Source organism: Callionymus lyra, chromosome 14, assembly GCF_982586985.1.
Source record: "Callionymus lyra chromosome 14, fCalLyr1.hap1.1, whole genome shotgun sequence".
Taxonomy (NCBI): domain Eukaryota; kingdom Metazoa; phylum Chordata; class Actinopteri; order Syngnathiformes; family Callionymidae; genus Callionymus; species Callionymus lyra.
In genome coordinates, this window is record NC_141831.1 from 16,108,329 (window position 1) to 16,130,176 (window position 21,848).

A 21,848-nucleotide genomic window follows, 5' to 3' on the forward strand; every position below is an offset into this window, starting at 1 on the left:
TGGTTGGTGGGGGAGTGGGCGGGTAGGTTGGGCATCCACGATTGAGACCGGAGCGACAGAGACTCACTTCTACTCTCTGCTTGCCTTTTTTCACTTCTTCTCTATGATCTTCTCCCATCTTCTTTCACTTCTTCGCTGAGGTATCTCACTGATATCACACTTTTTCTCAAAACTCTGGTTTCTTCTCCACACCTGCCTCCAATCACCGCCTCACCTGTCTTTCGCCCAAAAAAAAACTCCCGGCACACATCCTCATCATAGACCTCAGAGGAGAAGACGGACAGGTCGCCCACCTGACCCTCGCCCACCCGGGTCATCATGGCAACGGTCATCTGCACTCGCTTCACCGAAGAGTATCAGCTTTATGAAGAGCTGGGCAAGTAAGTAACAAAAGTCATAAAGTTGATTAAGTAGGACGTTTTGTAAATTAAATTGTGTAAAATGTCGCTCATGTTTTACGAAACCCATTTTTAACATCTATTTATAAAACAATGATATTTCTGTCTTACCACTGGAAGCCACTTTAAGTAATTGATTTAATTAAATGTATTGTTTTAAACAGCTAATTGCCGATATGTAATTTACATGAATGTAAAGATAATGGTGAAAATATCCATGTCTTCCTTTCTATGTAATAATGGATTCATGACTGTAATGGTTTGATGGATAGAAGTGTAACACCTTTCTGACCTCATCCCACTCACTGCCCACCCACACACACACACACACACTGCTATGTCTCTTACATAACAAGCGGGTGGGTGGTGGAATTCATCTTTCATAAGAAACAGAAATGATTCCTGATAATCTTAAGATTAAAAAAAAAAAAGATGTTGAGATATTAAGAAAAAAATGCTTCACTCCCAAGCTTGCTTTTTCCCACAATGCACCAGGGCGTCTCAGGTTTTCCCAGACCTGTAGGTTTTATGTAGATTATGTAACACCATTTTCAATATTCATCCAGCTGCTGATTCAATTCCAGATAAAAGGGAGCAACGGCATCGGGTTTTGAGCTCAGAACCTAAATCCACAATTTCCCAAGACGAGATATGGACTTGAAGTTTTAGGCTTACTCAATATCTGGCTCATTTAAATAGTTCTCACTCAAGGACTTCTCGACTCAATCCTGCAGGTTTTACTTCCAAGCTTCCGTTCAAACCCCCCCTCCCTTGAGACATCCAAGCTACAGCGCCAGAACGCTCGCCAGTATTGTTCAAAAATTGCTGAACTGATTCCTTATGAAAGGATCGTCCATCCTACGGTGTAATAGAAGCAGCGTTGAGTTGGTTTTTGTAGTCCAGGTATTTTGTTCAGATGATCACAAAATATAAGATGACGAAACCAGATCTACCCAGTCCTTCTTCTCCAGAAGCCTTGTTCTTTGAAGCTCTGTGGTATCGTGATTAGCAATGCAGGCTCACAGCAACGATCTTGAGGCAACTCTTCCTTGCATGAATTTCCTCAAGGCCCTCTGAGAATGGTTAAAACTAAAATGAATACCATTTAAGACACTAAAAGCAATTGTCTCGATCCGGGGCCAAAATGATATTGGTTTAATCGAGATGGTTAAATTAAAAAAAAAATGGACGACTGATGCCTTATACAATAGAAAGATATTTCCTACCGGTCCACAAATGTATCCATTTCGGTACATGTGGGGTAATAACCATGTTCTTTACCATGGTTGACATTCATTCAGGCCATCATTAACCACCTGGTTATACCATGGCGACTCGGCTCCAAGAATCTTGAGACAAGCATCTCATGTACGACTCCAGTGCATAATGACATATGTTCATGAAGCAACATGAATATCACAAGCTTTTATGTAGTAATCAAAATACCTTTTACATTGTAGCTGAAACAAAGGTGTATTGTCTCTTAAAGATGTACACGTATCGGGGCTCTTACTGTATCTTTGAACCTACAACCACCAACTATTAGCCCGATGGTAGCAATAGTATCGATAAAAGAACTCTTTTAGAACAATCTTATCGATAAAAGAACTCTTGTAGAACAATAGTATCGATAAAAGAACTCTTGTAGAAATAGCTCCAACATGCTCTAGCCACCTCAGTTGTCTTCTTCTAGAAGAGAACTGGTTCTACTCCTGAAGTCTCTCCTGTATGTGTGTCAGACTGCATATGGAAAACCTAGTATATGTCCATCCGTTTCTAAAAAGCTGCTAAACACAGGTAAGATTAGCAAATTTACGCCCCAGCTCGGGCTCTGAGGTCTGTGTATTAGAATCTTCTGATGGTTCCACATACACGGTTTAGGGACAGAGGAGAGAAATCCTTCCAGGCTGTTGCTCCTAAGCTTTGGAACGATCTTCTCTCCCTCTGCGCTTGATGGATCTACTGACTGCTTCAAGAAACATCTTAAGGCATTTTTCTTCGTGCAGGCAATTGCTTACTTACTTAATTACCATCAATGGACATGTTTAACAGTTGGTTCAGCTCTTTATTCACCCTGATCCGGAGTCCTCCTGGTTGAAGACAACGCTCTTGCAGAAAAAATATTAAAAAGTGTACTACAGCAATGATTGTGTTTCCAGGGGAGCGTTCTCTGTGGTGCGGCGTTGTGTGAAGGTCCTGTCAGGTCAGGAGTATGCCGCCAAGATCATCAACACCAAGAAGCTGTCAGCCAGAGGTGAGACGACCTGTCAGTCATATTTTATTCTACCCGTTCTACGACATACTGTATATCAAAACCTCATTTGACGCTATCATGTTTTTAGGATCATCTATAAATACCAAAGTTTTCCCCACAACAACACTGTAATTTCCTTTTTAACAGTTTATTCAACCATCCAAAATAACAAACAAGAGCAGAGGGAAGTGGGAGGAACCAATGTTATTTCTCACACGACCAAAGTTGTGAATTTCTCACCGTTAAATCTCTGTCAAGAGCTTCTAAAATTTAACTCCCCGCTGAGATATGAAAAAGCTGATGAGGAGTTTCCCTCTGTGGTAAGGATTTTTTAATACACTCTATTACAACGAGATTGATGCTTCTGTTGGTCGCAGATCCAACTTTAATTATAATTTTCAAATAGAGATTGAGGCTTTATTTGGTGCAATATTCACCCACCAGCACTAGATCTACAAACAATATTTTGCCCTTAAATCCAAAACCAAATTGTGATTAGATAGTGGAGTTTATAATGGACACGGACATGACTAGTAATCCGGGCTATAATAAAAAATGATCAGCCCAACTGAAATGGAAATTTAGAAGAATACTAACAATCCAAAGCTAGTCAACTGGACTCTGTAGGGTTTGCGGAGACGTTTCAGTTGCCTTCAAAGGGTGATTTCTTTGCTTGTATTTCATTCTTTAACTAAAGTTCAGACATCTAATATCAAAACCCAACTCTCCTGACTCACTCGCATGTTTCAAATGTTGAAGTCTTCCTCTCCAGGATGCAGTAAGTCCCTCATCATGACCATGTTTTGAAGTTATTACTTACTAAGTTCTCCCCCGTCTGAAATCCCAGTGAACGAGAGGTAACGATAGCTGTGACCATTATCTGTAATAATGTGCTTCACTCCTCCCCCAGCCAGGTGTAATCACACCCTGCTTTGTTTATACAATGAGTCCTTTGTAGGTGGAGACTTCAGGGATTGATTACGCACAATGACAAACCTTGACTCTTTAACCAATCACAGCACAGTAGGTCTGGTTACAGTTACGACATTTCATCTCTGAAAGTGTTTTCAGTAGGTGCTGCCTTATAAACAACATTTTGATTTGATGCCAAGGGACATTCTGTAAGCGAGCATGCTGGTTCCCAAGCCCCCTTAAATTGAGTCAACAACCAGCTGCTCTTCCATGAGCCACTGTCAAATGACTGAGCTCCTTGACTTTCCTTCTTAACTCTAGGTATAGTGGATGATGGTAACAAGAACTTTTTTTGTAAAGCTCCACTGAGAACACTCATTGGAAGACCTCTGAAGAATAAACCGGGTGAATTCAAACAGCCATGATGACTCAATAGCAGTCAAACCGGCGCCCCAGTGTGTTGCAATGCAGACCTTGACCTCTGACAAACAGTCAGAAACATCCAACACAAAAACCGAGAATCATCTCTGATGATTGCTTTTTTTATATTCACAGTTCTGGGTTTTGAGATTTCCTACGGTTGCCTAGCAACACCTTGGAAAGTTGATAAAGAATGCGGGTGTGTGTGTGTGAACATACTGGTGTGCACAATGAATCAAACGGCTGCAAAAGATTTATGTTAGCCACGATCAGCTGATGAATCAGTATTTATAACTTTCCCAAAATGAGAGAAAACAATGTCTAGACACGGATTAGACGCATCATAAAAAGTTGTTCCGGACATTTAAACCAAAATGTTCCAGCATAGCAGGAAATAAGCCTTTAAGTAGCAACTATAAACATTCAACAATCAAACAAGCTGAAAAATAGTATTATTACAGTGCGTGAAGTAATGATTTTCTCATATCTTGACCTTAAACCTGATTGTCATTAAAAGCTGATTGCTGATTTCTTACGTTTGTTTTCCCTGCGTGAGTCTTCTCTAAGCGACATGGTGTGTTCACTATCATCAGAATATTCAGTTGGCAAACTTTCTCTTGGATTCTTATTGTCCTTCTGTTCACTTCACTGACTGGATCAGTCGCCTGCAGCTCAGCCTCAGTCCACTGTGGAGGGTTCCGAGCAGAAGACCACCTCTTTGATTTCAGTGTCATGAATCTTTCATTTTACACTATTTAGAACTACTGAGTGCATGTGTTTGGAATCAGATATGTTTATTATCTGGATCCAAATCAGATCGATTAACTAAGTCATATCTTTGTTTTCAGATCACCAGAAGTTGGACCGCGAGGCTCGAATCTGTCGTCTACTCAAGCACCCCAATATTGGTGAGCCAAAAACTCAAGCATGAACTAAAATTGGACAGCATCGTTTATAGTGCACTTTTGTGAGTTTAACGTGTTTTTTTTTTCTAAAACTGGTTCTATTGCCAATTTCCCACTAGAGTCGATCGATTCATCTTTACCACCCAGTAACAGAAAAGATGCTCTCCAACTGCATAGATTTAAGTTTTCCTGTTAACCCTTGTGTTATATCTGGGTTATCAAGGTGGACGACCTCTCTTGCTTCCAGAAAATACATTTGCAGTGGTGGTTGCTCAGCTCGACCCAGAGACAAAAATAAAAAATATTCTTCCATTTAATATTATAATTTCGATTCAGAGACTTTACATTCAAAAGTATAAGAAGTTACAATTTGGTATAGTGGTATATTTTTCCACACCTGCACTGTTAGACACTAGTTAAGCTAACAAATTAACCATTTATTCACTGCAGCCCCTGAAAATGTATGACAAGGTCCGATATATTTAATGTCAAGGAAACCAGATCACTTCCTCAAATGTTATTGTTTGTATAGCTTTGATAATATAGTTAAGATTGATCAAATAAAATCAGATAAAAATGTCCCAAATTCACTGTGAAAGTCACAATGCATTTGTATAAAAAAAAAATATAATCATTTTTAATATTTCTATTTATCATGTGTTACAAGGTTAAGTTAACAACTGTCTAACTAAGTAAGCAAATCAATCCAAACAAGTGGGTACTTTCTTGGTATCTGCTGGAGACCTTGGCACCTTCAAGTGTTTGTCTAATGTCTTTCGATGTATGTGATGTCATTGAAAGAAACACTGTCTTACTTTTACAAATAACATGTAGATGTAACTGGGCTGTATTTAGATCTTCAGGAATCATCATTTTAAACTATATATTACTTAAGGCCATTATTTTAATAATGAAACAGGAGACCATCTGGTTCAAAAGAATGTCAATCTTGATTGAATACTTACCATGATAGTTCTTTGATATCTGACAATATTCTAAATCATTATTTACGAGTTGGTTTTCCTTATGAGGGTTTAACTGCCATGTTGAATCTGTCTATCAGGGAAAGCTTGTTTGTTCTTGTCTAGAAAAATGATCTGGCAGATTATGGATGGTTCTTTTGTGCGTTGTAGACGTCTAGAAGTATGTCTATGATCCCTACTTTAAATGACAAGTGTATTCTAGTGAATTGTGTGATGGACTAGTATGAGTTGAGTGTACAACTCCAAACTTGTCAAGGAGACAGTGTGACAGGAACGAGTGTTCAACTACTAAGCTTGCACAAAAATAAACAAGTTATAGCTTATTGCATCCAGACATATTTTTTTCTGGATCAAATTCTTATTAAAAATGAATGAAGATGAATTATGGAGCTGTTGGCGTTACTCACTGCAACAAGGGCATAATCACTAATTCATCTGCAGATATTATCACCACAGAGACAAGGGTTGTTTTTCTACATGTTGTGTACTATTTGGAAGTACTCGAAGTGGCTGACAGTATTCTATTTATTGGTCGTTCTGATGCTCTCAGTTCGGAGAATTCATCTAAACGACTGTGGGTTTGACGGGAAAACCAGTGGATTTATTATTAATGTGAAATAGACAATCCGATGACGTCTGAGAAGGTTTGTTGATGGAACACAACTGATTTTAAAACGATACACAAGTTAATGAATGTTAGTTTTGATGAAAAAGGTCAACTTTAATTATCCTGATTAACGATCGCTCCTGTTGTTTTCTTTTTTTGATTGACGGAATGTATTGAAGGAAAAATGTCACCCTTGTCTGCGTATTTAAACGATGTTTTCTCCTCCATTTAAAGGGCTCAATGTCAAGGTAGTGGAGCCACCCGTTTATCACGCCATACACTGCTGCCTACTGGTCAGCAGTTGTAATTGCAAAAAATATAAAAAGGTTTAAAACTAAGATTGGCCAGAGGAGATTACATTCCTTCTATTGTATCTAATGTAAGTGAAGTGACCATCTGTCACCACAACTGTCAGAATGTCTCTGAGCTACTCACAGTCCATGTTGTGACAATTGTTCAGTCTCTATGATGAATTAACAAAAAACATTTCTAAAATATATTTAAACATATGACCAACATTCAACTATTTTCTGACCTCAGACAAATCCTTATAAGTATCAACTATTTCTTGTAAGCAGGTGTCATTTTGTCATACGGTAGAAGGTAGAAAACCAATATATAGTAACCAAAAAGAGCGAAAGAAATTGTAAGAGCTTCTTTCTTTTTGTGATTTCAACTTTAACTTTTCAACTTTAAATACTAGAAATTATACTTGTAATATATATATATATATATATATATATATATATACATATATTCCATAATATCAAAGACATTGTTTTATTAAATAAATGATCACACTTTTTTTTTATTTTCAATAAATATGTCTTTTTTATTTTATTTGATCCATCTCCTTATTTTATTGCATATTTGTTATTTTTTTAATACATTTTGACATTCTTAAGGTTTGTGAAATTAACTGACAGAGAGCATAGGGTTTTCAAAGATTACCATAAAATCGTTGTGACAACTATTCTAGTCCCTGAGCTGCATGAACTAGAATCTCAAACACGGCATCGTCTGCAGCCACGTGCGGATTCAAAATTTTCCCAACTCCCCAGCGATTTCGCGACTCCAGAATTGTTTGCAGTCAAACCTCCTCAGACTGAAGGTGCCGAAAGAAAATCCACCCGAGAACAAACTGAAGCACAAACAAAGTGATGTGGAGTCAGTCAGGTGTTCATAAGTGACCTCACATGGACCGAAGGCACCAATCAGGAGGCAGCAGCTGAACTGAGCATCCAATGTGAGCGCTGTGTGGGCAGGTGATGCTCTACAGATACAGAGGAGTGTTACATAACTATGTGTTCGTGCGTGTGCGTGCGAGGTTGTGTGAGTGTGTGTAGGCATGCACGCTTGTGTGCACGTGTGTATGTGTTGCTAAGCAACAGTGTCCTTAGGTGAAGGCATCAAAACCCTCTCTCGTCCTCCTACACACACGTGCACGCACACACACACACCTGTGTTGAGGCACTCAGAAAGAAATAATCAGGATTCTCGAACACTCCTACACAGTACAGCAGTGGGATCAGTGTGTGTTAGCATTGTGTGTATTTGTGTGTGTGTGGGCAGCATCTTCTTCTATTTCCTCTGTTATACATCCCATTATACAATAAATGCAGTTTTCACTTTCAGAGTTGTGGCTGCAGAACATCAGACGCCTCCAGACGAGCTCATTAAATACTTTTAGTCTGGATGACTGAGATTTCAATCTCCTGTTGCACCATAATTTGTTTGACAAGTTTCATCCTAAACATTTCTCCAATCCGTGAAAGTAAACTTCAGATGAACAGTTTCAAGAACCTCATTGTGGTCAGACATTGATACTAAACAAAAAACAACTTCTCTCTTCCAGTCAGGCTACATGACAGTATTTCAGAAGAGGCACATCATTACCTCATCTTTGACCTGTGAGTATAAAGATCCGATTTAATCTCCATCATCGCCATCATCGTTATTGTCTTCCTCTTCTTCATCTCCAACATTCTCTGTCTTTCCGCTCCGCATGTCCAGACCATCTGTCCTCTCTAACTTTCACTCCAAACTTCATGAGCCGTCTCTGGACTAATTTCGGATCTTGTCAGACGTTGGCTCTAGTTTTTTTCTTCTCCCAATGAAGCCCCAAAATCTTCATCTCTTGATAGTTTTTCCAGTAAAAGAGTATACAAGAGATATTTTTTATCAATAGTTGTTTTGGGCGTCAATATTGTAAATCAACAACAGGAAGATGGATGTTCTAGTGGTACACATATGTAAGTAATATTTAGTGTCATTCTTTTTTATTTTGTCAAAGTATTTAACAGTTTTCAGTTAAGTGTTTGTGTATTTCAAAGGTAATGGAAACTCAGGTGCTGACACTTCTACATCTGTCATACATAACACATGATACATCCTTTATTGCTATCATTCTTGCCACTCATCTTATGTCAAGTTGTCTCTATGTCTATTGCTCCTGATTTTACAAAAACATTTCTATCACCATCTTTTCCTCCACTTCCTCCGTACTATCCCTACAACTCAATAAATCAGAAGCATTGTCCATCGAGACTCCTCCATAATCTGTCCATCACCAGGGCAAAGAGACATCGGTTGATCTTTTTGTTTTGTTAAAATGACCTTTAAATGCGTGTAAAATAAGCACATATCACTCGTAATTTCTAAAATTCAATTCCCCACCTAGTTTGATTGACACATGGTAGCAATGTTGGACAAAGAGGAACCTTTGCAATCATCACGCTATTGTGTTTTCTTTTGTGATTTATGACTGTAAGTGTTAACTCGCCCTCAGTTGCCAAATATTTAAAAGGTTTTTAATCCTGATGTGTTTAATTCAGGGTCACTGGAGGAGAGTTGTTTGAGGACATCGTAGCCAGAGAATATTACAGCGAAGCAGATGCAAGGTGAGGCACTGTGATGTAGCTGTGGATTGCAATAAGAAAAACTATAAATGAATTACCCTCTAGGATGTATTGCATATTGCAAAAAGAGGTTGGGATGTTGGAAACGGCTGCTCATTCAAGCGTAAATATAATTGGGCTCATATGTTCAAAGTCAGAACGTTGTTTTTTTCCATGTGACACACGATGGTGCCAGAGAATGTGCAACTTCGAAATCAAAATCACCGTTTCTTGGGTCTTATCAAGCACATCCTCGGAGGGTGGATGTGGAGCCCCAGAAGTATGTGGCTGTACTTCAAGCACTCTAGTTCCTCTCTTCCTTTAGCTGCTGTGGAGGTGTTCTTTGAGAGTCAGTCCTTCTGGGTTCTCACAGCCAGTATGTGGGCAGAACCAACGTTTCCTGGCCGGCTATGTGGCCTCGAGCTCTACGATCTCTCAGCGTTTCACATCTCCCAGTGTTCATTGCAAAAGTCAGTGACTCTGCTCCTTGAGTATTTATATGGATAAACACAAAAACAACAATGTGCTTTTCTTTTAAGCTTGTAGACCAGCCATGTGCCCTCATGAAATTACATAAGTGATCACATATTTTGCTTGTTATAGGTAAATAATTATGCATATATAAACATAGTGATGGTCTGGTGAAGCTTCATGAAGCAGTGTCATTATTTTTAGAGTCCAGTAGATGTCGGTCTCTGCACTATTTTCCTTTGTTTCGGACAATTTTTCTAATGAAACATGACATCATTTTTTTAACTGATGGCGCCACCTACTGACCTCTAAACAACGTGAGAATAAACATAAAAATGTGTTGCACAAAATAAACAAATGTTTAATAATTTATTTTTGAGTAAAAAAGAAATCTCCCCTTTTTCTTAATTTAAATTTAATATAAGTTAAAATAACAGTTTTTTGTCAGTAAATATATATATTTTCTGGGCTTTTAAAAAAAAAAAAAGTCAGTTAATTATTTTTTAATATCGATGCTTTAGTTAATCATTTTCTGTCTTTTGGTTTCACACTTGTAACACAAAATGCATAACCAACATATTTGTGGCTCAATGATAAAATGATAAAATGCTTTTATAATTAAATGCTTTTTTTAACATGTGTATTCTGCCTCTGTGAACAGTCATTGTATCCAGCAGATTTTAGAGGCGGTTCTACACTGTCACCAGATGGGGGTTGTCCACCGTGACCTCAAGGTAATCCTTTTCTGTTTCTCACTGCACATTCCTTAACACGTACAAGATCGTATTGTCATGTGAATATTCTCTATCTCAGCCTGAGAACCTGCTCCTGGCTTCCAAGTCAAAAGGAGCTGCCGTCAAGCTTGCCGACTTCGGACTCGCCATCGAGGTTGAGGGAGAACAGCAGGCATGGTTTGGTAAGAAACCACCGGCTGTTTCACCTCAAAAATCCACATTCAAGATATCAGTCATAACTCCAGTTGCCATGGCAACGTATTAGCTGTTGGCACTCGAGAGGGAGTGTTGAGTCCCACCAGTGTGTTTGATCAAAGTTTGATCAGTTTCAGTCACCACAGTGTGTCAGACACCTCCTGAGATCAATCACCTGATCCATGTTCCCCCCCACTGGGCTGTTCTGGAAACTGCAACGGTACTAATACAAGTGTGTATTTACAGGGTTTGCTGGAACCCCTGGTTATCTGTCTCCTGAGGTGTTGAGGAAGGATCCCTATGGCAAAGCAGTCGACCTCTGGGCCTGTGGTGAGATGCTATTAAAAAAATAATTGACTTAATCTCGCCTATTTCAATCCTTAACTGTTTTTCCCGAAGAGGTTACTTGATAATTGATGCCTATGATTGAATTTCAATAAGAATTTCAGGAGATGTTGAGGAAACTAATGATAACATTTTTTTTATTTTTGAGTTGTTGAATTGTTTAGCAGTTGAATAAAGGCCCTTATTTCACAGGACTTTCTAAAACAAAGTATACAATAAAATTAATATATTATAACTATAAAAAAAAAATAGACCAAAAAATGAGGACCAAATATTTTGACTCCTAAGGGATGGGATAATGAAGCTTCATGAAACAGTGTCACGTTTTTAGAGGTCATTAGGTGATGCCAGCAGTTTTAAATTGATGTATTTCTAATGAGAACACTTGTTTAAAACAAAGAAAAGTACTGCTGAGACCGCCATCTAGTGGCCTCTGAAAATAACGGCAATGCTTCATGAAGCTCCATTAGACTTCATCACTATAACTAATAAATATATAAATATTTTCAAACCAAATCCGTGTCTTGCTCCACCAGTGACATTGGCTCTACAGCAGTGGTCTAAAACTCATAGTTCGAGGACCGGTACCGGTCCATGAGGAACTTTTTACCGGGCCGCACAGAAAGAATAACAATTTGTGATATTGATTATTATTGTCTGAAATGTTGATTTTGACAAAAAGTTAAAATTAGATTGTTACTTGACACGTAAAGACACTTGTTTAAGTCAAGTTAATTAAAAAAATGAACCTGTAAACTAGTGAAAATGAATGAAACAAACTCTATACAATTTATTTTGACTGGTTTATCTGAATGTCAGTCAGTGAATATAATGCCGACATAATACTGGTCAGAGGTTCAAAATACGTTGGGGAGGCCTGCTCTACAGCATTCCAAAGTTGTTGATAATTTGCTTTGTCTCATAAAGGTTGAATATACAATAACGACACATTAAAGGGGATTAATTTAAGTGGATTAATATTATACTCTGTTTTCTAAGGGGTTTTTTATGTACCAAAGAGCTAAGCTCATGGGTAGAAATGGAGAAAAGCCATACAAGTGAAAGAGGGGGCGATTAAAATCTTCCTGAATCCTGGTGTAACTAAAGATCCAGACAATTTCATGAAAATGTATCCTCAACTGTTTGACTACAAAAACAAACCCTACCAAAAACATGATGTCTGCCGCAACAAATCCAGATCAATGATAGTGGCTGACCAAATAAATACACAATTTAGGTGTTAAGGGGGTAGAAGTGTTTTCCTAGTTTGAATCTTTTCCCCTTTAGGTGTCATCCTCTACATCCTGCTGGTGGGTTACCCTCCATTTTGGGATGAAGATCAGCACCGTCTCTACCAGCAGATCAAAGCTGGAGCGTACGACGTAAGCAACACATGTTTCCAGCGACAGTTAGTTTCAGTGCTCACTTTCTGTTTCCATTGTGTCTTAGTTCCCTTCACCTGAGTGGGACACAGTCACCCCTGAAGCCAAGGATCTTATCAACAAGATGCTGACCATCAATCCTGCTAAACGCATCACTGCTGCTGAAGCTCTGAAACACCCCTGGATATCTGTAAGTGTTCACGTTGTGATGGGTTTGTTATGAAGGTAGCGGCAATGAGCTCTGTGGTGGAGGAAACATCAGTAACATGTTGTCAGATTTTGGTAACTATCTTGATGTTATCCAATTAGTATTGGCTTTTACTCAAGGGCAACTACTGTAAAAACACAATTCTCACTTGTTTAAAATGTTAAAGTCTTCCTCTCCAAGATGCGGTAGGTCCCTCATCATGACCATGTTTAGAAGTTATTACTTTATAAAGTTCTCCACGTCTTAAATTTTGGCGAACGAGAGGTTACGAGAGGTTGAGTCCATTATGAGTCGGTTCGATTACAGTAAACATGATGTTAGCTTGAGAAAAAACAAGAGTTTTCAGTGGGCGGGGCTTAAGTACATTTTCTACTGTAAATATTTCAATGACAAGAGAGTTTTGTACAACTAGACACATACTAATAAGTAAAATAGAGGTCCAAAATCTATTTAAGAGTCACTTAAATCAATATACCCTTTAAGAAAGTAGAGGATAGAACATGTATTCAATGCACTTTATAGCATTACAAATGGTAGATTTTTTGGGTCATTACTTTAATTTCATTCCTCTTTATCTGAAGAAGGTTTACAATATTATAGCAAATACTTATGTTAGATTATCTAAATAAAGATAAATAAAATGGGTGAATGTTCAATATTTTAAGCACCACAAAAGTAAGTTGTATAAAACCTAAATCATAGCTACTTATAAGTGTACTATATGATTGTATTGAGAAGTTTAATCTTAATGAAGGATCATAAAGAAAATATAAAGGTGTTGTTTAACAGGGAATTGAGATTCACAGTTGTAACAAGGTTTTAACCCGTTACAACTTACAACCTTGTGTTATCTTCGGGTCAAGGTGACCCAAAGGCCCGAATACAATTGTAATTGTTTTATCCCTTGTGTTGTTTCTGGTTCAATGTGAACGACCTCCCTAGCTTCCAGAAATACATATAAAATGGTTGAGGTTGTTCACCTTGACCCAGAGACAACACAAGGGTTAAATGTATTAGGATGGTGTTATCAAGAATGGTTTGTATCCATGAGAATAAAAAAAATGTAATGATGATGATGATAATGATGATGACCTGTATTCTGTTCCAGCATCGTTCCACCGTGGCCTCTTGTATGCATAGACAGGAAACCGTTGAATGCTTAAAGAAGTTCAACGCCCGGAGAAAACTGAAGGTAAGTTGACCTTCACAAAACAACCCTTAGGTCAGAGTACAAGTCATATCTCTCTTCATTTATCATTTCAATATTCAGTTCCCCCTCTCCCGACTCTCTCTCTCTACTGTCACATGACTGTATCTTTCTACTCCAATTTTCCTCAATTTATTCGCTTCTGTGTCTCTTACATCCCTTTCTCCCTCCAGGGAGCCATTTTGACAACCATGCTGGCCACCAGGAATTTCTCCGGTGAGTTAATCCGGAACTTTAAAGACACAAAAAACATGAAACGAAACAGCCTTTGTTCATTCAACAGCTCAAACCTCTCATTGACTACGTTGTTCGTCTTTAGTCGTTTAAGTCATGACTCATTCTCTCTCAGTCTGAACAATATGAACACAAAAGATCCATTCAAATGTGTTTTCAAGAAACGAGAAACGGAAAAATCGTCTTGTCTCTGCATCACTCACTCTCTATTGTGAATCTCCAGCCTTAAAATGATTCACTCAAACTTAAATATTTCACTTTCATTTAACAATCAGTTTCTGAAATCGTCCAATATCTGCCCTGAGTTTTGAGATGTGTGTATTTCTCATTTCTCTTTAAAAAAAAGGATTGACGCCCCCTTTTTCTGGCAGAAAATGTGAACCAATCTAAATGATGCCCGAAGCCATGATACGGTCATGCTATTAGCTGTATGCTAATGGTTTACCCTAGTTTTCTCATGGCACACTTCCTGCATTAAAAAACAGAATCATTGAATTGTTGAAATCCTTCCAAGTCTTTGGTAAATTCCCAACACAGGTCGTTACAGAAAGTAATTTTTACGTACCTTAATTATAAAAATTTTGCACAAGATTACTTCAACAATAAGTGACCAATAATCTACAACAGTATAACATAAACTTATTAATATTTTCCATTCAAGAATCAAAACTTAACTGAACACAAGATTTGAAATACATCACAGTTTTTGAAGTGCATTAACAACGTTGATAATTCACTCTTTCGTGATAATCTGTCTGTTTCCTATTGGCTATTTCCGTGTCACATGGCATCTGCGGGATTCCACCACTTTTACCTCTGACCTCTAAAATAGTGTTGAGTGCAGAAGTTCACATAAGCAGACTTCTGAAGGAGCTAACCAATCAGCTACAGGCTTCCACGTTGTTATCAAGTTAACACATTTGTGTGTGTACCTCGATACTGGAGTGTGTGTGGGTGCAGCTGTTTCAGCGTGTCAAACTCTCTCTCACACGCACAAATGCGCACACACACACACACACACACACTCTGAAAGACTGCAGAACTATTGATAGCAGTGATCATAGGGATCCAAAAGTGTTTCCAGTTGTTATGTGAAGATGAGGCATACCCTGACCTTTCGCCATTGTCTGGACCTGGATGTCAGTTTAAACCTCAAAGTGTGTTCTTAAAAAAAAGAAAATTAAAATAAGCTATGACTATGTTTAAACTCAATTTAAGATTCATTTTTTAATTTATGTCTAATGTTAGCTTGCTGAGACATACATACATAGATAAATAAATAAAGAAGTGTAATAGTGAAGTTATATATATATATATATATATATATATATATATATATATACATACATACATGTTTATTTTTTTTATTGTAAAAGCAAATTAATTAGCAATTAAAACAGCAAATTATAGCTCAAATGTGATAAACCAACAGTTTTATTAATGTTATGAAGAATGAATCAATAGATGATTATTTATTATTTTCTTATTTTTAATATATAATTAAGATGTATAAGAGCTAACTGTATACCTTTTTGCCGCGATGAGCTAACTCAGGACATATATTGCGTCTGGAACTCTTCAGGATTTCTAACCAAGTTGATGTTCTATATTTAGAGACGTTCAGCTGTCAGTGGTTCTCACTGATGAAGCTCAGACGTGGAAACTACCAGTGTTGTCGTTGAAGACATTAGATCGGACCCCTGGAGACAAACGCACTCCGGCGGTTGTCGCTCCTGCGGAATGTTCCATCTCCCAGACTATCTCGAGTGGATCCTAAATTTGGCCTGGCTCTGAGGAGCCTGGACCAGCAGTCCTGGGTCTGTTTACGCCAGGGTCCGAGCTGGGGGGCTCTGTTTAGTGAGGGTTTGAGTTTAGGTCGTCAGTACAATGCCGTCACTGCTCTTCCTGGCGTTTGTTCCTTTCTTTCTCACTCTTCTCCTTCTTGCTCTTTTCGTCGTCGCTCCTCGATCAGGGGGGAAAAGTGGAAGCAACAAGAAAGCCGATGGAGTGAAGGTGACTACTTCTACTTTAATCCTTCTTAAATTCCCATTAAAAAAAACTCCTTAACCATGTCCCCGATCTAAAGAAATACAAAGTAACCACTGATCTCTTAAAGATGTCTTCAGGTTCTTACAGCTGAAAATATAACATTATCTGTCTTGTATTAGGAATCTTCTGAGAGTACAAACACGACCATCGAGGATGAAGACACCAGAGGTAAACGACAGCCAGCGATGTACATTAAAGCCTTAACAAATGTTTAAAATGTGATTCTGGTCTTCTCGTGTCGGGTCAAAAGTGAGGAAACAAGACATCATCAAAGTGACGGAGATGCTCATAGAGGCTATCAGCAATGGAGACTTTGAGAGCTACACGTAAGTGACACAGAGTTTATTATCGATTATTTTAAATGCAATTAATGTGGGATCTTTTCGAAGCCTGTCGACTTGGATTCCTGCAAACGATTGTGTATGTACCTTAAGCAATGTAAGGCAGTTTATGGGGTCAATAATGGATAGAGTAGAAGGAAGCGAGGACGAGGGTGAAGGCAGGGTGGAACGAGAATAGACAAGTCAAGCTTTATAAAGCAGACCTGTTCATGTATTTTTGTGAACATCGAGAGGTGAGAAGAAAACTTTGTATGTAAGTATGATGGAAAATTGTCTTTTAAATTCATAGAGTTCAGGTGGTTCATTTAGGGCTAAATTATTTTTGTATAATTAAGTAAGTTCATCATTATAAAAAGTGAAAGTAAATGTATTTGCAGTAAGAATATTTGAATAAAATATATTAGAAAAACAAATTGATTTTTAACTAGATAAATTGTAAAGTTGTTTTAATCAATGACATCATTAAATAAATTGTATTGTTAATTACTGCATTCAATCTCTATGTTCAGAATCAGAAACTTTTATTGCCAAGTGTCATAAGCTGTGCCTAAAAAAGTCATTTTGTCCAATTTTTCTCATTAAAGAGAATCTTTTTTTTCCATATGTCTCCAGTTGATCAAGATCTCTGAGTACAATTGTGTCCATTGGGAGGTTTATTTTTTGACAAAACTGTAATACAGTAAAGTATAAATCCCAAATAGAAAGGCAACTCACCTGACTAGACAAATGTCTATCTTTCAGTAAAATGTGTGACCCGGCAGTAACAGCCTTCGAGCCCGAGGCTTTGGGTAATCTAGTTGAAGGTCTGGACTTCCACCGCTTCTACTTTGAAAACCGTGAGTGTAAACCCTGAGGAGTTCCTCGTGTGGCCCCTCCATCTGCTGACTGACTATGTCCCTCCTCAGTGTGGTCTAAGAACAGCAAACCTGTCCACACCACCATCTTGAACCCGCACATCCACCTGGTGGGAGAGGAGGCGGCGTGCATCGCCTACATCAGAGTGACGCAGTACATCGACTCAAACGGGACGCCTCGTACCGTCCAATCAGAGGAGACGAGGGTGTGGCACCGTAGGGACGGAAAGTGGCAGATCGTGCATTTCCACCGTTCGGGATCGCCATCCACGCTTAGCAAGTACGAAAGCAACGACCTTCCATCCTGTCATTATGATAACCAGTATTAAGGATTCATTTTAGCACGAAACAGGTAAAGAAAAAAGGTGGAAAAAATGCTTCTGTGTTTTTTGAGTGATGGATTGTCCAATCAGACTGTATTCCAGGCAAAGGGAATTTTTGTGTTTTGATTCTGTTATAGGAAAAAATAGATGTTCTATTATGAACCACAATTCCCATGTGGAATCAGGTGAACTATAAATTTAAACGATTTCCACTTTTGATTTTGAACCATTTTTTTGTTTTCTAAAAAAAAATGGCTATAACATTGCTTGAGCCTTGTAAGGCTCTGTAAACTTTGACATGAGCATTGTATCATTGTTGTTCTCTTATGGGTGTTTCTAACGATAATTAAAGTCTGCCATGCTTATAAATGAACAAAAAATAACCCAAATCTGGACAAAGAAATGTAAGTTCATATGTTGACAGGTATGATTGTGTTGATGGGTGTGATATTTTGCCCATGACAAATCCAGACTAGATGCAGGCAATTAAATAACTGTCAAAAATAATTCATGGCAAGGAAACATGTGAGTTTAGATGAATCTAACAACAGTTCTGTATATGTTGCCCCCTTCTGGCCAGAGTGAGTGCTGGAAAAATGTATGAGCTAAACTTTTAAGTCACTTTTTAAGTAATTTAGAACTTGGCCAAGCTCTATTTTTCTCCATACAAAACATAAATGCTGACCATGTAAAATAATATAAATAGACTTTATGTTTTCTTCTTTTTTTTAACTCCAATGAAAACCCAGTAAGTGACATTGAGGACAGATGCTTTATATGTTGCTTTAAGTCAATTCTTAACTTTCATTTTTAGTTTTATAATTATAATATGATGTCTTTTTGGAACTAGTAAACTAACATTCCATTCAGAAAATCCCTAGACCCCTTGTTGCCCTTAACAGTATAATAAAGTCTTGTTCTCTTCCAGACAAAACCATCTGAATATGATGTGTGAATAAAAGTCTTCCTTCTTCTTGCAGCTAACTTCTATCGAAGTCACTCCTTTGTTGGGCTCACCGCCGCCTTGACAACCGATTGATTGACAGCAGGTCAAGCAACACCAACTATATGGGAATCCTTTGAGTTATAGAGAGAGCAATCCAAGTCGCTGATGAAGGCGGAGCCTGACGGGCATCCCTGAAGAACTGCAGCACAATTCCACCAATACTTCATCCTTTCAACACCTTCAGACTTTAACCCCGCCCCCACCTGGTTAGCCAATAAGCTAGAGCACAAACTTCTTTTCATTGGGAAATTTATATCTGCTTTTCTTCAACATTCTAGTATGTAATATCATCACAGTGTTCTCCAGGGGCAAATTGCTTGATTTAACTAATGTTTTAAAAAAAAAAAAGTTTTTCTTTGTTGAACTAATCTCCTTTGAAAGCACACGTTTCCGTACAAAAATATAAACCATGGCCTATTCAGTTTCATTCGACAGAAGGCTCACTAACTGAATACACAGGCATCACCGCAATAAAACCATGAGTACATTTAGATGTTAAGTTCATGACATAGATCCACACAAAGCAGTTTCCATCAACTTGAGTTTTTCTAAAAGTTGTCTTGGACAATTTCATTATTCACTCTGAAAAATCCTTGAATGTCCAATTCTTCCCCCAAATTACCTTCACTGTCAGAGAGTTCCAGAAGCTTCCCTCTGAGCTGTGACATTCACTCTTCCATGTGCCACACCTTCAGCTCGGACCACCCATCCCACCCTGTCATGGCTCCTAAAGAGAAGAGTCTAGAATGGTCTCCGTGGAAAACGTTTGCGGTTCTCTAAGTGCTAATGGTTGACGAAACGAGGCGCAGTCCGAAAAGGGTGTTGTCATTTTACTTGCTTGTTCTGTTTGGAGCCTTAACGATCATTTATTTAAAGTGCATCTTGAAGTTAATCAATATTCCGCTAAAGTTTCCTCGGTTTATCAGGGCGCTGTAAATCAGGAAGTCTGAGATTCCTGCGGGAACGACAGCGTTTAAAAAAAAAAAAATAGTTGTTTGTGATTCTTCCTCCTCAGTGACGGTGTTATTCTGTACGGACAAGTGATTAACTGCATGCCAGACTTGAATTTGTGTTTTATGTTAAACGTTCGCTACGTTAAGAGTCTCGCTCTTCCTGAGACTCCACTTGCACTCGTTCGCTTTGTTGGCCCTCCTCACTTTGGAGCGAAGGCTGCTGCTAGCCGCGAGTATCCCGAATGCTATGACTTTGATATTCTGCAACTTTTGACTCGTGTTTGGTCTTGAAGGCTTCAAGCAGCTTTTTACCGTCGAGAGAATGTAAAACTTTGCAAAATCAGATCGTTACTATGACGATGTTATTACAGCAATTGTATATTCACACGCTTCTGAATGTTCCCATAAGACTTCCAGTGCTAGCATCGCTTTTAGAAAAACACATTGTGCATTATAGGCTTACTTAAAACGTATTTGTTAGTTTGAAACGATATTGAGCGAGAAAATTATGAATGTTCTCAATTTATATAACAAAACAGCAACACCAGGGGTGTGACTCATTTTTGTGATCTCGGGTGTGTGATATGAAGTCTTTAAACTTTGTGATTTGATAGTTGGCGTATAAGTAACACTTAAATGAGCACTTGATTTTCAACTTTTCCCCAATTTAATCTAAGATAGCGGTTTAATTAAATGTACACATAATGTAATGCATAATATGATAAGAAAGTTACATTAATACGTTTAAAAAAATATTAAATCATTTTTAATGAAATAAATGCCAGTATATATCACTGCTTGGTTCCCCTGAGTCATAGAGACTGTGCACATGAAATAACTACAGCAATAACCAGGCAGTTATTTATGTACTTTGAGCCAGTATTTTTTTTAAAAACTATTTAATGATGCTTCTCCCCACTCTGTCCTTACCCTGTCACCAACCCTGCACACAAACTAAACCAGGATCTCCAAATGAATTTAGTAAGATCTCACTCAAATGTACGCGACTTCTGACACCTTTAGTGTAAGGAAATTATATTGTATAAGAATTATTCTGGAGTTTATTCAGACAGGCTTTGGAATCTGACTGGTGTCTGAAAAGTGCAGGTTACTTCAGCAGATGAAATGTCAATCTGTAAAATACAGGAAATACCAATGATGTCTTTTTTTCTAAAAAAAATAAATAAATCATCCACAGGAAAACATTGATTAAAACATCCTCAAACAAAGTTGCAGAGAAGAGCAACACTGTTAGCAATAATTCAGAATATATATGCTTCATTTAGCATTCATGATGCTCGACGCAGCATCCTAACTTATTTCACCATCATCCATCCTAACCTGAGATTCACTCATGATTCATTTAAAATAAAACACAAAGACTTGATATTACAGAATATATTTATTAAAAAGATTTACTATATAGTGGTGAATAAAAATGTATAATGAAATTTTATATACAAACTTGTTTCATTATTGTCATCTCACAAGTTAAGCTACTCTAAAGTCACATTTTTGTATCGCAAACTTGATTCAGCTGAAAAAAAAGCATCAAAGATCTTTATCCCCATGTTTACACACTGCCAGATCAATGATCAACAATCAACTGCCGCTCTTCTATTATGATGAATATTGTTATGTATAATCTGCTGCATGCTCGTGTGTAACTGTTTGTGTATGTGTGAGAGAGAGGGATTGAGTATTACTGATACCTTTATTTTTATTCACTAATCTCCTTCTGCATTATGTTCAAAGTGATTCTGTAAATAAACTGAGGTGGTCGAATGATGAAGTTGTGTTTGTTTTATTAAACCACGTTGGTTTCAGAATATATTAAAATGACTTATTTTTGGTTTATTAAAGTCATGGTAACCTTAGTCCTCATTATCTGATTTACTTTTACCATATTAGTAAGTAAGTAACTAATTAGTATTTTCAAGACCAGGGTCACAAAACGCTTAAACAATCAAAAAAAATACCCAATGAAAAAAATACTTAAAAGGTCAAGACAACACAGAGACAAACACAAGAGTCTCAGAAAAGAATATTAGGGCCTTTTTAGTTCATATGGAATCATTTAATTAAATATGTTTAATTTTAATTAATGTTTTCAGTTCTTCTCTCATAAACCTTATGAACACATACATTTGTCACTGTTTGTGTGGACACT

At 37.7% G+C, this 21,848-nt stretch overlaps 1 protein-coding gene across 2 annotated transcripts; it reads left to right on the top strand.

Moving 5' to 3' along the window:
* The first annotated feature begins 62 nt into the window (after positions 1 to 62).
* Positions 63 to 21,470, top strand: camk2a (calcium/calmodulin-dependent protein kinase II alpha). Of its 2 annotated transcripts, none has more exons than XM_087806799.1 (18): positions 63 to 380; positions 2,558 to 2,652; positions 4,833 to 4,892; positions 8,335 to 8,389; positions 9,314 to 9,379; positions 10,509 to 10,581; positions 10,661 to 10,763; positions 11,023 to 11,106; positions 12,409 to 12,503; positions 12,571 to 12,693; positions 13,820 to 13,903; positions 14,092 to 14,134; positions 16,125 to 16,165; positions 16,321 to 16,369; positions 16,452 to 16,527; positions 17,284 to 17,378; positions 17,448 to 17,748; positions 18,700 to 21,470. In XM_087806799.1, the coding sequence occupies exons 1-17, from the start codon at positions 319 to 321 to the stop codon at positions 17,723 to 17,725; spliced, it is 1,482 nt and encodes a 493-aa protein (XP_087662925.1). In that variant the 5' UTR covers positions 63 to 318; the 3' UTR covers positions 17,726 to 17,748; positions 18,700 to 21,470. The 2 variants fall into 2 exon arrangements, with proteins under 2 accessions (XP_087662925.1, XP_087662926.1); XM_087806800.1 differs by having other exon boundaries at positions 17,448 to 17,676.
* Positions 21,471 to 21,848: the final 378 nt, after the last annotated feature.

Coding starts and splice junctions, on each gene's coding strand:
- camk2a (XM_087806799.1), top strand. CDS start 319: ATGGCAACGGTCATCTGCACTCGCTTCACCGAAGAGTATCAGCTTTAT. Junction 9,380..10,508: donor TACAGCGAAGCAGATGCAAG/GTGAGGCACTGT, acceptor CTCTGTGAACAG/TCATTGTATCCAGCAGATTT. Junction 16,528..17,283: donor GGAGACTTTGAGAGCTACAC/GTAAGTGACACA, acceptor TCTATCTTTCAG/TAAAATGTGTGACCCGGCAG.